The 17,222-nt window shown below is 34.0% G+C and overlaps 1 protein-coding gene across 4 annotated transcripts in view; it reads right to left on the minus strand.

Annotated features, from left to right (window-relative positions):
* Positions 1-17,222, minus strand: part of LOC119635194 (CD2-associated protein) — a 32,396-nt gene that overhangs the window by 6,426 nt on the left and 8,748 nt on the right. For 3 of the 4 annotated variants that reach the window (XM_038029875.1, XM_038029874.1, XM_038029876.1), the window contains 3 exons: positions 8,130-8,331; positions 7,534-7,645; positions 6,892-7,441 (listed from right to left, as the gene is read on the minus strand). In XM_038029875.1, the coding sequence (XP_037885803.1) occupies positions 6,892-7,441; positions 7,534-7,645; positions 8,130-8,331 (864 nt within the window). Of the gene's footprint in view, positions 1-6,891; positions 7,442-7,533; positions 7,646-8,129; positions 8,332-10,218; positions 10,307-17,222 lie in introns of those variants that run through there. The other variant, XM_038029878.1, reaches the window with a different exon arrangement.

The following is a 17,222-nucleotide window of genomic DNA, read 5'->3' on the forward strand; positions in this document are numbered from 1 at the left end:
ACCGGTAAGCAAGTTGAGTAAGTTTTATTATTAACTGTTATAACATAATCAAAAGACTTGAAATACAAACTTGACACATTAGTAAGTAGAAAATGAAAAAAAAAAAAAAAAATTGAAATCATAACAGCTTTTTTTTTATTTATTTAAAAAATTAGTTGACATTGCACTCGTCAAGCATTTTAAACCAAACTCACTTGACACAAGTCTAACGGATTTCCGCGAAAATTACTCTTAAACACATATTTTTAGCCACTGAAGAAATCATTTGAAAAATGTTTTAATGAATTTTCTTTAACTGAACTTTTTCTTTTTGTTTTAATGAAACACTTGTCTATTTTCTTCTATTTTCATTTCCTGCCACGATGATAATCAACGCATGTTTGCAGCAGACGCACAACATTTTTTGTAAGTAAATTGATAGCATTTTATTCAACGATAGATTACACTAACCTCGGGTTAAGTAGGAAGCCTTAAATACAGTTACGTATGTATGTGTTTGTCTTCTTTTGGAAAAATGCTAAACAAAACCTTTCACTAAAATGAAATCGAAAAAAAAAAAAAAAAGACGAAGAAAAGCAAACTCCTACACAAACCGCGGACTTACAATGTATAGCAGAGTTTATTAACTAAACGCAATTGTTCACTCAAATATTTTAAATAACTCGCTACTAGTCAGAGATATAAATAGAAAATAAATGTGAAAACAAACAAACAAAAGAAACAAAAAGAATAAATAAATAAATAAATTACACGAGGGCAATACAAGAAATTTATCAAATGAAAAAGAAAGTTAAAAACTATCGCATTACACAATACAATCACAACCGACTTTTGCTAGCAACTTTCCTTCGCCATAAAGTTGAACTATTGCAAATAATTTGGTACCTAGCCCACGTCACTTTACGTCTTGCGATAGCCTCAATAACTGCCTCAATAACTTATATAAACTCATAAGTAAGGGGCCTGACCAGACAAACAAACAGCGAACACAGCGAACTTGTGAAATTTCACATATGATAACTAATAAGTTGAATAAGTTGGAAAAAAAAAATAGTCCGTAATTAGCCGGAGGAAGAGTAACTCAATTTCCGCTTCACGAGGAGCTTCAATCCGCCCACCGCCATCGACCACATGCCATTCCCTTTTCACTCTTCACTGTCAAAAATTGCTTACTGTTTTCATTACGTCCGCAATAGCAAGCGAATCTAGTTTTAATTATATCTAAAATGAGAGATAGACTCGAAATTCTCGTGAACGCTTTGATTAGAGTTTAAAAAGCAGGGACATCGGAAAATACTCAACTCTGAAAACCTGCATACACCCGTTGTATTAAAAGCAAATTCACTGCATTACTATCGTGAACTATCGTATTGTACGATGCTTAACCATAACACATCGTATTTTGCCATTCGTCTTCAATCATTAGTATATGGATATGAACACTTCACGCACTGTTGATAAACCGTTGGAATGAAAATGTATTGAAACTTTCACATTACTTCCTGCTTTTCATTTACGTAGCCTCGTCACGTTCATTGCATAACTTTTTATTTGCTGACATAAAGCGTATTTTTAGATCCAATCTCTATGATTGATTTCAACGAAGTCGAAACCTATAAATATTTGGGTAAGATTTGATAGGTAAACAATAATTTCTATGATTGATTAGCATAATAATTAAGTTAAATCCCAATACTTTTCTAACTGCCCTCGTAAAGCTTGATTTTGTGACCATCTAAAAGGGAAAAAATATTTTTTAAAACTTTTTTTTATTTAAGCTCTCCACTGATTATGATTAACCTTAGACGACCCGCGCGCAATATAAAATTCCGCAACGTAAAGCAATCACAAATAGTATTTTCTAAAACGGCGCCGCTAACGCCCCCTTCTCCTGTTGTTGTGAAAAGCATTTTGTTGGAAAAATTAGAAGAAATTAGTTATTAATTAAAGCCTTTGCATAAATTTCAATGAAAATCCATATATATGTACAAAGAAAGTTCGTTCTTCTGCTTTATAAACTTAATATTTGTATTCATTTCTACAAGTTTTGAAAAAAGCTTTTTCAACTAACTGCTCGATTAGAAAAGCAAGAAGAGTAAGCAACCTTTTGTACCCTACGCCACTTATGGTACAAGGTCATATTAAGTTTGCGTAGATAGCGAGCAGCAGCGAGAAGGACTTGAAGTACCTATATCCACGTTTTATCCTACCGATTAATGCAGGCGCTTGTGCCACACCGCCTGCCTGCCTGCCTGCCTGTCCGTCCGTCTGTCACTTTCATATGTTCAACTTATAGGCCACAATATTTGAGATATTTTCTTGGAATTGTGGCCTACGGACGAACGCTATTACGAAAGACTGTCGGATCGAACCGCTTGCCACATCACGGCTTATTTTGAAAAGTCGTCAGATGTAGGGTATATACTTGCATGTGAGCTATAATGCCCACTATAATGTTTTTGCTTGTTTTACTTTGAGTATTGAGTGCAAAAGCGGAGAAAGTGAGAATTGACAGAAACACTACGATCTGTCAGTCATACGAATAAACTCAGAATCTTTTCATTCCACAATTTTCTTGTTTATTAACTCTAGGACGAGCCTGCACATGTATGCTCTGGGAGAGATAAAAAATTTAATAACAAATAGAATAAGATAACAACAAGCAACAATAAAAATCACTTGTATTTTATTCATAATTGTCTCAGTCAGGTTTACGAGATTCTTTTGTTTCTATTCTTACTATTATTCCGTGAACACACTCATTCTTCTCTGTTTTTGTTTTTCTTTTACTTTTTCTCATTACAGGTTCGACACTTGAGTAATTAAAAAATAAAAAAAAAAATAAGAGAATTTTTATTCTAAATTGAAGTTTAAATGTTCGCTTCTAGATAAATGCATGGTACATAAATAATTTAACTTAGTATAATTCTCCTCGATGCCCGCGCCTTGCCTATGTTACGCTTAAATTAAAATTTATAATCTTTTAATATCAAATAATGTTACCTTGATCTGTTGGCAAGCTTTTGCTTGCTTGCTTGCTTGCTTCGATTTACAGGCAAATTCTAAGCAATGTCGTAGAGACGTTGCAAGTCAAAAAGCAGTCGCAAACATTTTTTTGTGGCTTAAGAACCTTGTTTTATGACAAAATTGATATTGAAGACGATTTCACTCCAAAATACCGCAAAACATAAATTTAATGCAAAGTCACAAAAAACTGTAACGAGAAAATATATTGTTCTCCCTTATGGCTAATGGTCGGTCACAGTACCTAGAGTGCACTACAGCTATCAGTGCTATTAGCTCAGTTTATTGCGTACCTTTCTCTTTTTTGCTCTTCGCTCCCCCCTTAGTTATTCATAAATCTTTGCACTTTTCAGTTTGGTTTCGTTTTTTTTTTATATTTGGATATAGGTCTTCACCTTTAAGTACTAATTAATTCAGTTGAACTCCCTATGCACATGAATCGATACGTATTGTAACTAAAAATAAATGATGTAACATTTTTCCAAACCATGTTTCATGCAAAGGAGCAGCAATTTATCTTATCCTTCTTTAAGTCCGTCGATTTGTCTTTCCATCCAGGAGGAATCCAAACGCGTGGAAAGATTCCCTTCTTTTTTTTATCTCATGTGAATAATTTTCTCGCAAAGTTAAGAGCCAATCGAAGAAAATTTGTAAGTGAAAAGAAGCCTTTGGAGGAACGCAGGAGAAGCGTGAGGAAACCTTTTCCATCTTCTTGTCCCGGGTATATTGCATTCATTTTGAACGCGTCAATTGTTCCATGTGAAGTTCTTCTTTAATTCGTAAATAATTTTACTCAGACATACACGAATGTAGAGTGAAATAGCGATAACGATGATTCGGGGTCTTCCACAGAAAATTATGGGCCGAAAGAGGCCGTACATGGGGCAGGATGGAGAATAGCTCAGTTCATAACATCAGGCCGCCGGGCAAAAAAGTTTCGACCGTCCGTCCGTCTCCGAAAGGAGTTTGTGCGGTTGTATTTCTTTCTTCTTCCCCTCCCCCCCTTCCGCCTTCACTGCCGAAGTAGGTAGCTTTACAACCTTCGAATGTCTCCAACATTTTGACTTTATTAATATAACATACACACAAAAGCGTCTAGCTTTGACAAGATGATTAAAAATATTAATTTCTCTTACGCAAACGTGGCTTAACATAATGATTTCAGTTTATTCGGTAGTGCAATTTGAAGAAGACAATCAGAAATTTTAGTATAGTTTGCTTTTTTTACTTCTTACTTTTGCATCCATATTACGTAGATATTTGCATATATGTATATATGCGAAAAAGTGATAGTTCGACACTTGAATGGTTACAAAACATGAACATCATATCGAGTTAAAGTCAAAATGTCAACCCAAGCAACCGCATTGTCATACGCAACACAAACCGCTAGGTCAAGAAATTGAACTGCACTCCGTATATATATATATAGTTTCAACTAAACGAAGGTATCGAATATACGCTAGCTATAAAAAACTAGACTTAAGTACTTTTGATACGTAAAAGAAAAATAACGTAACCAGAAAACAATTTGTGAATTGCATAAATATAGCACAAACTGGTTTCTCATACAAAAAAAAAAAAAAATTATAAAAAAACGGCATAATGCAGAAACGCAAAAAAAAAAAAAATAAACGCAATGACAGATGATTTCACGGAATTACTTAAAATATATGAACAGTTTTTTGGTAAAATAATTGCACAAAATCGGATATATATATATATATAGATATATATAGGCGACTGAGATGATTTATATATATATCCGATGATGGAATTTTCTCGCAAGGATAACGAGGGAATTTAAGCTCTCGACTATGAATGGGACTACGGATATTATGATGTGCTGGTTAAATACTTCTTACTACTATAAGGCTTTGCAATGATTTAAGCATACGGGAATGACTTTAGTAAGCAGGTGGTGAAGTGAATCGTGTTTCTTCTTTTCATTTATTTAGCATTAATTCTTGATAAAATTTTAAGAGCATTAAATGATTTTCTATTTTCTTACAATACAAAAAAAAAAAAAAAAAAAAAAAACGCTAATAATAATAACAAAAACTAAACTAGAAAAAGCACTACCAGTAAAACTTGTTTACATACAAATTGTATTGATAAAGTTGGCCATACGTGCACCAAAGATTTCAATGGATGCCTTTTCCAAACTGAATTCTGTAAAATGTGTGTAATATGTTTTATATGTATTAGTATATATATGTTTAATATATAAGTATTGTGTGCATGGTGGTAGTGCATAAACGTATAACTGTTGTTGCTAAAGGAAAACTTTAAAAAAAAAAAAATCAAAAAAGAACAAAACGACGAAATAATATTTAAATAGAGTGTCTGCGTGTAAATGTAATTATTCGCACAGCTAACCAACGTAAAACGTGTAGAAATTTCATTTGATTTCTTTACTCATGATTTATGACAATTATGTTAACAGTTACGTGTTTAAGTTGACGTAGAGTGTTTACTTTACACCAAAGCTTCTTAATGCAACATCTTTGAAATCTTAACCCAACGACAATAATAATAAGTTAGCGGTGTAGCCAAAACACTTTATGAGACAATTTAAATGTGATTAGGAATGAACTGAAGCTTTATAGGCTTTTGCATTCGTGAGCTGACATTACTTCGCTACTTTCATATGAATCATCAAAGCATGATATCTGAGTGAATTGTCTTAGGGAAGTCCATATGTCCGTCATCTTGATACTAAAGTAACTTGGAACTGTAACAGTTTAAGAAATAATTTTTAAAAAGTATTTTACATTGAAACGAAACGAGGTAATCTACTTGGCGTACCGCCCTGCTCTAGCCGCCAAGTAAGAAATTGTCACCATCGTTAAAAGAAGTTCAGCACAGGCCCACAAAGTGCCAAAAGTGATACCGGGACTATTTGCTAATAATCAGGTTTGGTTTTTGTGGGAGAACATAGAACAAAGCTGGCACTAATGGTTAAGAAAGCAACCGGTGACATAGTGTGGTCCAATAGGTTGCGGTTGCCAACTGTTTACTGATAAAGCTTCACCGAAAAGTCTTATGTGTATGAACAGGATTTCTATGTCAAGGTTAACTTTCTTTAGGGTCTGGCCTTCTCTCTTTCCACTCTCTGAGATGATGGGTTATTCCATCCTGGAAGATGTTTCAATAAAAAAGTGGTTGCTTTGTGCGTGTTAGCAGTTGCATCTGACATACATTACAGAACACAGAATTAATGTGTAGCGCCAGTATATACGAAAAAGTAAAGTTTTCTTCAAGAAGCAATTTTTCGCTGAACAGAATAAATCTCTTACAGAAATGTGTGTTGCTCCTCATTGACTTCCAGCTTCCACGGAATTCGTTTCATTAAAATCATTTTCTTTTCTCTGAGTGAGAAACTAGAGATTCGCTATGAACTTCACTTATAGGTGATAAGCATAGAGAAAAAATTCGACACAAACTGAATGCAATCCGTCTGTTGTTTGTACTATCTATCACTGAAACTAATTAACAATCATTTATGAAAATATGTTTTCGCAATTTTTTAAAATCGTTTTCTGCTGTAATTTTGTTTTATTTTTATGTTTTCTTTTTTTTTTTTTATAAATAATCCGTTCGCCATTTGCCGAGTTAATTGATATTAAATGAATGTTTCCTATAAACTTATTTGACTTGCCAATTACACGCTTGTGTGATATTTTAATATTCAATTACAAATCATAACTGAAATGATTCACTTGCAGTATTCCGTAAGCCTTCGAAATAATATAAACAAAGAAAAAATAATAATAATAATAATAACAACGACAAATGGATGAGAGATATAACCGAAATGACGTTACATGAAATGATTGAAGAAAGTAATTATCTGCCATAACTTACCGTCACTGGGCGGTATAAGCTTAACAAAATTATCTGGGAAAACGCCAATTTTGCCACGGAGTTCACCCTTCCACCAGCCTTTATCCGGCAACTCCATACTGTGTATAATAATTATGTCGCCCACTTTCAACTCCAACTCGTCGTCATTTTGCGGCGCGTACGGAAATTCTACACGACAATATTCCCGTTGCGGTTTTGGCGGCAAGCTTGGGGCTACATCATCCGCTTGCATTGACGTGCCGTTACCGCTGCCAGCAATTGTTGCTGCTGTTGTTGTTGTCGTTGTTGTATTGCTAAGTAAATCCTCTTTGGAATTATGAAAACTCAGACGATGCGTCTTTTTTGTTGAAATTGCGTTTGCCGTTGTTAGTGATGTTGTTTTACTACTTGCTGTCGACATAGATGAATTTATGCCGTCACCAACCGAATTTGCAGTTGAGGGCGGTCGTTTACTGGCAAACACCGGCGAGGGTTCGATGACTTTAACGAAATTTGAAGGGAAAACACCAATTTTATTTCTCAGACGTCCACGCCACCAGCCTTCTTCGACCTAAATGAGTATTAAGATGAAAACAATTTATAGATGAGTTCATGCATTTATATTATGTACATGTATATGTATATGTACATCTATATACATACCTCCCCCAGAAATTCGATGACATCACCCACAGCCAAAGAAAGTTCGTCATCATTGACTTGCGTATAACTGTAAATAACTTTACAGCGACGATTACTAGTCGCCGACTTGTCCCTGCAATTAAACAAAACCACACAAGAATTAAATTTATTCTTAAAACTTAGTCCTTGAACAAGAAAGACAAGAGTAACTGTATCTCTTCATATCCATTATATGTATTGAAATCAAATATTTAATATGTTAACTAAGTAAACTATGTTGAAAAGTTTTATGCACATGACAAACGAAGTGCCTTGAGTTGAATGTGAATATGTAAATGTGGCTTTTAAACAAAACAAAAAAAAAAAAAATTATCAATGAAAAGAACATTTAACCGCCTTTTATATGGCTTGTCGTGCAACAAGTGGTGTAAACAACCTTAGTTACCGGTTAAGAAACTTATTATTATTAAATTGGAACAATTCTACAAGAAAATATTTTTTAATTGCTTTTTTAACATGTAAATGAAAACACATGCGCATATATATATATATATACATTGGATAAATGAAAACAACTTCTATACACTGTACATATGTATGTCGACTTTTCTACCAACCTTAATATAACTGTGTTATCGTCATTCATGTCGACTACACGCACAAAGTTATCCGGAAACATGCCAGTTTTGCCATTTGTTTGTAGAGTGCCTTCCCACCAGCCGCCCGACATTTGTTTAATGCTATGAATTATAGCACCTTTAACTAAATCCAGTTCATCTGGCTCCTTCGCTGTATAATCATATTCAACGACAGCGGAAACTGTAAAATTACAAGAAAAAAAATATATAAATATATATATATATATATATATATAAAAACACATAACATGCAATAAACATAAAAATGGAAAGGATAATCATATACAGTCTGCAGAAAGATCTGTAGAAAGAGAAATTCGTAAAAATGTGTAGAAAAGAAATGATGTTAGGATGTCGTCAGAAGCAACTCTGTTGAATTGTTGAACGGCGCAACAGGTCCGAGTCATTTGAATGATAATAATTTCAATTCAAAGTTCATTCCAAGCGGGTAAGACAAACTGGTGTCTTTGCTTATGTCGTGACTTTTCAATCTATTTTTTTTTTTGTAAATAGGGAACACATTAAGAAGTTTATTGAGACCACTATCATCACATCACAATTTCAGATTTTGTGTCATTCTCAGACAAATTTTTGTTACACATCGCAATCTATTGATGAGAACAAGTTACAATTTCAGCATTTCCACCTTTTCGTCTATTTCCACTATGTCACGATTATGTTTGATTGCGTTGCACTTATTTTGGCGGCAGGGTGTGGTTTGCAATACGGACTACAGTCGATCGTAATTTGAATATGTCGCTGAACAGCAATTTTATAGTCGAAAGATTTTTCAATCGCTGACGAAAAAGCGATTTAGCCAAACTAGATCAGACTCTCTCTATGCACATAATAAATAATTAGGTGAGACATACTTTAATAACGAAGTGTTAATGTCTAAAAGGTGAGCTTCCACGATATTGTTGTATTAATCTTCTTTAATAAGTGCCAGAAGTCAAAAAAAAGTGGTCGGCGAAGAAGGGAAGGGAAGAAGGAGGATCGTTAGTTTCACTTATCTACGGAAGAGTATGCGTAAATTTTGATCACGAAAGGAAGTAAATACGTGACATCATTGTTTCGACAATCCAATACTTAATTTAATTTATGGAAATATTTAATTAGACGATTAGAAGATTGACATTTCCTCTCTCTTGTTACTGCGTGCAATGGTGGTGAACCACTTTTAACTTGGTCTTTAAGATACATTTTCTTTCTTCGTTGCCTTATGTTCGGTGTATAAGAAATTTTTGTGGTTAAAATGAGTTTTTCTATTGGCTGCACATAGCCTCGAATTATTTCCTTCGAGCCGGCCGTTTGCAGCGTACATGTGCGCTCTCATATAAAATAGAGAGAAGGGTGATGGTATTCTCTCCCTTTAAAACATCTTTACGACAAGATTACAATAATGTTTATAATGCCTTCAATATTTATGCCAACTGACTCATCATCCGCAGTGTTGTCTTAAAAGTTTCTTCATCATTGCAGCGTTTGTAGCTATGCCATATGGCGCACAATTGCGAACTTTACGCCTCCGCAAAAAATAGTATAATATAATAATATTTATTAATAAGACTAATATTTATCGACTTTCAACTGTTTTTTAACGAGTATAATAATGAGTAGTGTTAAAATGATCAGCTTTTTTGTTTTTTTTATTTTAAAAAATATATATAGAAAATAAAATCCTTTCCTCAAAAGCAAGCAAACCTATATCCGAAAGAAGAAAATGTGGAAACTTTTTTTTAAGCCATTAATAATATTAATAATAGTAATAAAGAAGAAGAAGAAGAAGATAACTGCCTCTTAACAGATTGGAAACCGCTATTAGAAATTGTATGACAAAAGAAATATGTTTTTTTTTTCTCATTGTTTATTTTCATTTAGTTTTTTTATTTAATTTCTCAATATTTGCGCGCGCGCGTGCAAAGATTTTGTGAAAACAACGCCTTCCAATTATTATAAAACAAAAATTCAATTACACGTTTCGTTGCACAAATCAATGCGAGGAGGCACTGCTTCTAAACAATCACGTTACTACTAAGTATTACAATTAATTTTCTCTCAACCTCACCTCAAACTGCCATCGTTATTACAAAATGTTTTCGATTCATTTATGATAAATGCATCTACGCTTCTATTAATTACAATTTTTACATTCGAGACAGGCAACGAGTTCAGTTCACCGATAATTACCGTAACATTTGTTAGATACTTTTCAGAAGATGAAAGCTTTTTGAAATTAATTTTTTAAAAATATATGAGAAATAATTTCTATTGAAATTTAATTAATTATGAAACAAAAAGCTCTCTGCCATAGCAGAAATAAAAACGGCAACTAAGTCTCCCGATGCCTAATCATACTTATTGGGCCTTTAAGTAGAGCAGAGCAGATTTACTCACTGCCGATATTCACTTGCGTGTGCGAATGGAAACTTTCTCAGAGCGTGTTATGCCTCCCCTTAGATAAGAATTAATTTAGAGAACGTTATCATCGTATCGGCATTTATTATAACAAATAGTTGATTATTTATACATGTAGACTAAGAGGAAATATTGTTATCGCATTCTGTTTGTTCGTCGTGCAAAGCATTCATTGTACCTTTACTTGAAGAACTTGAAGTCCGCGCAACAAAAGAAAAACATCTTCAATGACCTGTTGTTCAAAAAAAAAAAAAGAACAAAAACTAATGTGTATGTCTGTCTGTCCGTCTTGGAAAGTTCAAAGAATAAACGATGGCCGTAAACATTGAAGCGCCACTTGCGAAGTATTAAATGTGGAAAAAAGTGGGTCAATGCGGCAACATTTCTATTTATCGTTATTGTTTTTTTTTTCTTTAACCTTAGCTTAAATCTTAAGCCAAAAACCACAAAAAAAAAAAAAAAAAAAAAACGTTAGCTCACCATTACAATATTACACAAAAAGCCAAAGTCAGACAACCATGGTTTTCAATTTCAGTTTTGAGACTAAGCCATGTATGTAATTAAATCTGTATTTCTACAAACGACTGAGAAGCGGCATTAGTACGAGAATTATTAGCTTGCATCGAATCTTCAACACCCAACTTGTAGTGAAGTCCAACTGAATCTTATGCAAAAGTATCTGTGAGTCATACTCAGTCATGGGTATAGTTTGTCCTGATCTACGAACGAGCCAAGTTCAAACATAGCAATGCATATTTTGTGACTGCACACACCCACACCCACACACACACACACACACACACACTATAAAGCATGGGGCACCCAAGGAAAATTTTCATTTAATGCAAACGCTATGATAACACATTAGTAGTATATATATCACTATCTCCCTCTGTATGATATATAGAAAAAAAAAGCTAAAAATAAAAAAATAAAAAAAACAAGTGTTTTAATCAACGCAACCATAAAAACCCTTAAAAACTAGCTCATATATACATATATAAATGATATACAGATTTTTTAAATTAAAATGAGAAGCCTTTGAAAGATATTTGTTGAGAGTGGAGAAACAGAAGGGAAGGAATGTACTGTGTAGGGGAGATCATGGTTTGTTATTCTATGAATTACGTGCGCGATTTGCACGCTTTCCTCATGTGTGCGTTTGAAGTTTTCAAACGAACAATTGCACACAACATCATGACTTTGAGAAAAAGACTTATTGACAGATGTGTGTCACTATTTAATATTGCACTGATAGGCACCTCAACGAAAACACAAATTCACAAACTTACGACATACGATAAGCAAAATATTATGTTTGCCTTTAATGGAAAAAAAAAAAAAAAGAAAAATAATTTGTGTATATATAAAATTTAAAAATTTTTCTCTAAAAGTGCATATACGTAGGCTGTTCCACGCATTTACCCGCGATTTGAATTAAATTGAAAGGGGAGGTATCCTCTTTTCAGGATAAGGTTATTTCTTTCATCGCAACTCTGACTGCCGTAACGTGAGAGTACATGACCGGAAAAGGTCTCATGCAGTAATCGGATTGTTCCACGAAATGCATGGCATATGGCAGAAATAACTGGATTATCATAGCGCGATATCAAGAACCAATTACTGCTTCACCGATCTCATTTTCGAAAAAGTTTCGTTATTTTTGAAATATCACTCACAACAATAAAAACACGTTGCTCCCCCTTGTAATGCTCCCTTTTTACTCGCTCTACACTGTCAACTGTCTGTCGTACTGCCTTACCCTACAAATGGTGGCAAATTCAAGTCTTGCGTAAATTTTGGCAAAGCCTAGAGAGCTCCGAGATCGAGAGGGCTTGAAGAATCTGTAATTGAACACGTGTGGGTAGTCGCTTGAAATCCGCGATCTACGTCCATAAATCAGTTTCTTTTCCTGCATCAAAAACTAATTTTGGTAACACTGTTGATAAATTTGCAGCAAGTTTAGTGAAAATATAAAAATTGAGGAAGAGTGAAATAAGGTTACTATGACGTATGTCACTTATTGCATTGTGTAATATATTGGATGATGCGGAAAGACATATTTTATTAAAAACATTAGGATTCAGTGGATTTTTAAACTCTTCAGTGATCTCGCAACTTGTCATTTAGCCATTATTTCGTCCTTATCAAGTGCTACTGATTTTCCGGAACGTGATGCAAAAGCGCCGAATCACTTTCGGCGCAAGCATTCTGTCCATTCATCGCCTCCATACGCATATGGTAATTTTTTTCTCCCTTGAAGTAGAGTGCGCGGAAAGTACTGCTTCTGGCGTTCAATCAAATACAATTTTTCCCCTACAAACATAACGATCTTAGCTGCCAGATGCGTGGAGGCAGTGCGCCGTAAACGTGAACTTGGCTGTGAGAACATGGAAATAAATCCACTGCTGGGAGAAAAGCGAAGTGACTTTACGAACAACTGAGTATTTCATGACCACCCAACTTGTGAAAATCACTCTTTAGATTTCCCTAGTTCCCTGCAAGCTTCTGGGAAACACTGCAAATAGTAACCTAAATCAACTACGCTAGCTAGCATCCCGTAAGAGCACTACAAGCCGCATGCTAAAGTTTTCCCAAGAAAGAGATTTTTGTTTCTATATGGATATGCAGCCAGCAGCTTTAGAAGAAAGTTTAAAAGGTCCGTTGACAAAACCAAGCTTCTGAAACACTGCTTTCTTGCAAGTGATGCTTTTCTTTTGCCAATTGTCAATTTTCCCAATGTTAAATGGCCATGGAATGGCCTTGAGGTTAAATCTAAAACCACAACAATGGGACTAAGAATGTCTGGAGGTCTGCTTTATTGATCGTTGTGCAGCTTCATGTGTGTATGTTGTTTAGGGCGACTCGCTTTAAACTGATTCTGAACGTATTAACCTAAGGATATTGATTGATTTTACGTAGGTTCTCATTACTAGGAACACCAAACTCGGTTATGAGTAAACTTCGACGGAAATCATTAAAAAGCATTAATGATAAAATGATAAAAATAATAACATTTTCTTGCTATACGTTCGCGATGACAATCAATATCTTATTCAAGCTGTTAACATAAACGTTCCATTTGTTATTATTATTATTGTTTTCACTTTGCCCGATATTGGATATGAAAACATTTTCATTATAGCAAATTTTTTCAATAATCACATTTCTTTGCAAGGTGTAATGCGGGAGGTGGAGGTGCGACCTTTAGCAAAAAAAAATCGTTAATTGAAAGTATGTGCTGCATATGTTAATAAGACTGGTTTTGCTCCCTCACTGAAATTATTAATTTATTCGCAAATATTTTATTTATTTGCAATTTTTCTTTTCAACTCATCTTTATAGCTAAGAAAGTGGATAAAAATGAAAAAATAGGGGTGGTTTCGCATGGCAACATGTGCCTGCGGCACTAACTTGTTGTTATGTTATGTTTTTGTTTACTTCATACTGCGTCTTAACATATATAATTGGTTTAAACGGCAGCGAATTTTTGACTTTGACTTATTTTCGTTTACACCACATTCACGCACACACACACACACACACACAGCAAACATGATATGCATTAAATTATTATAAATAAGTTGAAATATATTCAGTTATGGATTTTGAAACCTTAGTTAACCTTGTATTGTCTTTTTCTTCTCCCTCGGTTACGTGAACTGTAACGGTTCGTTTTCATTTTACATACAACAGGAAAGCACGCAAAATGTTTTGTTCAGTCAATGTGTACGAAAAAAGCAAAAATATATGAATGGATGAATGGATGGAAAGACAACAAGAAAAACAAAGAAACACTTTTGTTTATACTTAAACAGCTTGTGCATGCACTTGACGAACACTTAAAAATGATGTGCAAAAGCAAAACAAAACAAAATACAAAATAAACAAATTAAAAAATTCCAATGCTAAGAGAATGAAATAATTTAGCATTTTTTATTCTTTTTTTATATATATATATATATTTTTTTTTTTTTTGAGGGATGATGGATGTATATATATATATATATATATATATGTCAGTTTAGTAATCGAATATTTAAGCAATCAACTGAGAAATTTGATTCAAGCGCCATAGAGCAATTTGCTGGATATAGGGTAGGGATCGAAGGTAAACTTGTTGAGACGATGACTTTCTTCTTGGAAGGTTTTGTTTGACTTGCTTTTTTTTCGCACTTCCCTTCGGTTATTTATTTAAATGTGACAGTTATTCGCACACTTTATAAGGAAGAAAAATTGTCCCACGCCATTGCACATTAAATTTTTCATCATTTTTGTAATAATTGAATATTTAATAAGAGTCGACAGAAATACTGTTGCGCTGGACACAATCGATAAACATGCTCTGCGTCTTCTTAGAGCTCTTGTTGAACGAGATAAACTAATAAAAGCGAAAGATGGACTGAGTGTATTCCGATCCGTTTGTAAACAACTTGATGATCACTTACTACGTTAGGCTGGAAGTTATTTTTCCCTTATTTTATCCAACGTTAGACTCACAGGATCGAGAATCATTTAAGGTTCAACTTTTCTTTGGGATATGGGCTGGCTAACAGAAGAATTTTCTTATTTTTTTTGCACAAAGTTGTGATCTCCTATTTCCATAATGTCTTCATTCATCGGCATCGACTGTATTTGATTTTAAATATTTCGAAACATTATTAATTTATAAATGAATTAAAATACTCGAATTCCAATAACACATTGGAAGATATTTTAATTAAAAAGTTTTTATATCCTCCTCTAATGAAACGTAAAAATTTTATTTAAAAAAACAAGTTGTCGCAATATGTAGTAATTGTTTTTGTAATAGCATTAACAGCAACAGCTTATCTCATTTGGTAATTTTTATAGCAACCTCCACCTAGCGATGAGGATGACACGAGATACTCGTACCGTTTGTAACAAACAGACAAGAAGCGATTAGCTTAGCCAAATCCGTCCGTCCGTCTATCCTTAAATCGGGCAATGTGTCAAAGTAGCCAAACCTCAATCATATTTCATTGAGTTACAATAATTGAAGTGACCGGAGTGACGGGGACGGATTTCTGTCAGTACTGTTATGTGCGAACCACTAGAGAACGTAAACGTGTAATCTGAAATTATGCTGTAATAAAATGACTTGACAAAATATGACCAAAATATTTTCTAAAATACATACATACATACATACATAAGATTTTTGATTGGGAAATCCGACAAAGATATATGGACGGATCATGACGTGTGTATTTTACATACGCAGTTAACTGGTTAATTGACGCAAAAAAAGACTCTGTGATTTCTCGAATATTAATTAAACAGGTACCCACATGATTCGCCTCAAAACGACCGAATTTGCGTAACTTTACTAATAGACTTTTATAACTTTTATAAATAATGTACACACACTCGCGGCAACAAATCTATTTAATCGTGTATGTTTAGTGTGTATATCGACCGCGATGATAGCGATAATATTTTTGATAGATTGTATTCGTTTCGCTTGCCTTTAATTGGCACAGTTTCAGATTACGTACTTGGAGCTTGTTGGGGCGGACAGACAACGAACATGAGTAAAACAATAAACAACTTGTTGGTAGAAATACGATGAGACCCAAGAAAACTAAATGTGTTGTCGATGTGCCTTATGTGACTCATTATCACAAAAGATTTTGATGGAGAGCCAGGAAGGTAGTATCTGTCTGTCTGTCTGTCGTGTTGTAAAAAGTTTCCGTTTCATTCATTTTAGCAAAGATTAATTTGTTTGACAATAGAGTACACAAGCAATTAAATTAAATTCAAGCTAACGTAAACACATGAGAGTTGCGTGATAATGACGATGATGATGATGAGTGAGTGAATTCTGTTATGTTTAGTATTGCGTAGGCCAACAAATTGCATATCATATCGAACACACATTGTGGGCTATCGATTTTATTTATATTTTTTTTTCTCTCTCTTTGACCTTGACGTGTTGTATTTTTTAATACTTCAATATTTTACAATATTTCATAATTGAATGCAAAGCACATGCATACACATACCAAAGCCTATATAAATGCATTCCGTTTAAAAATAAAAACATTTTTCATTTTACAATTCAAATATACGTAGCTCTGTATATGTAAGGAATGCACTGCAAAAAGTTTATGAAGTTTATTATTATTTTCATTCTTTGTCTTATTTCTTAACATGTTCGACATTGCAATTGAATTAAAGGGTATCGTAGTTACACCTACATTGAGTGAGAATATGAAGAATCTTGAAGAATGGTTAGGGACCTTAAACTTTATTAACGCCATTAGCTAGGAACGAGTCACCATCTAGGAAAAAACTTAGCTTCTCCCGCGAAGGAGGGGCTAATATGTCCAGTTTTTAAAAATTATACCGTTTGACTTGAAGCACCGCAGTCTGTGGGGAGATGAATTCTGCCAGACACCCTCTGCTTTACTAATCACACTGTCCTAACTGCATCCCCCGTCACTGTTTTCTACCCTATGTGATGATAAAGAAATTGCGCTCTTTTATTTAACCAGTTAACAGTGTCGATCTCTTTATTGACAACGAGTATACTCGTCAAACGCAGAATATGAAATTAGATTGTAATGACCACAATATTTTCTAAAATATATTAATATAGTAAATACACCTTCACATCTACGACAGAATCCA

This window comes from Glossina fuscipes, unplaced genomic scaffold (genome assembly GCF_014805625.2).
Source record: "Glossina fuscipes isolate IAEA_lab_2018 unplaced genomic scaffold, Yale_Gfus_2 3, whole genome shotgun sequence".
NCBI lineage: Eukaryota > Metazoa > Arthropoda > Insecta > Diptera > Glossinidae > Glossina > Glossina fuscipes.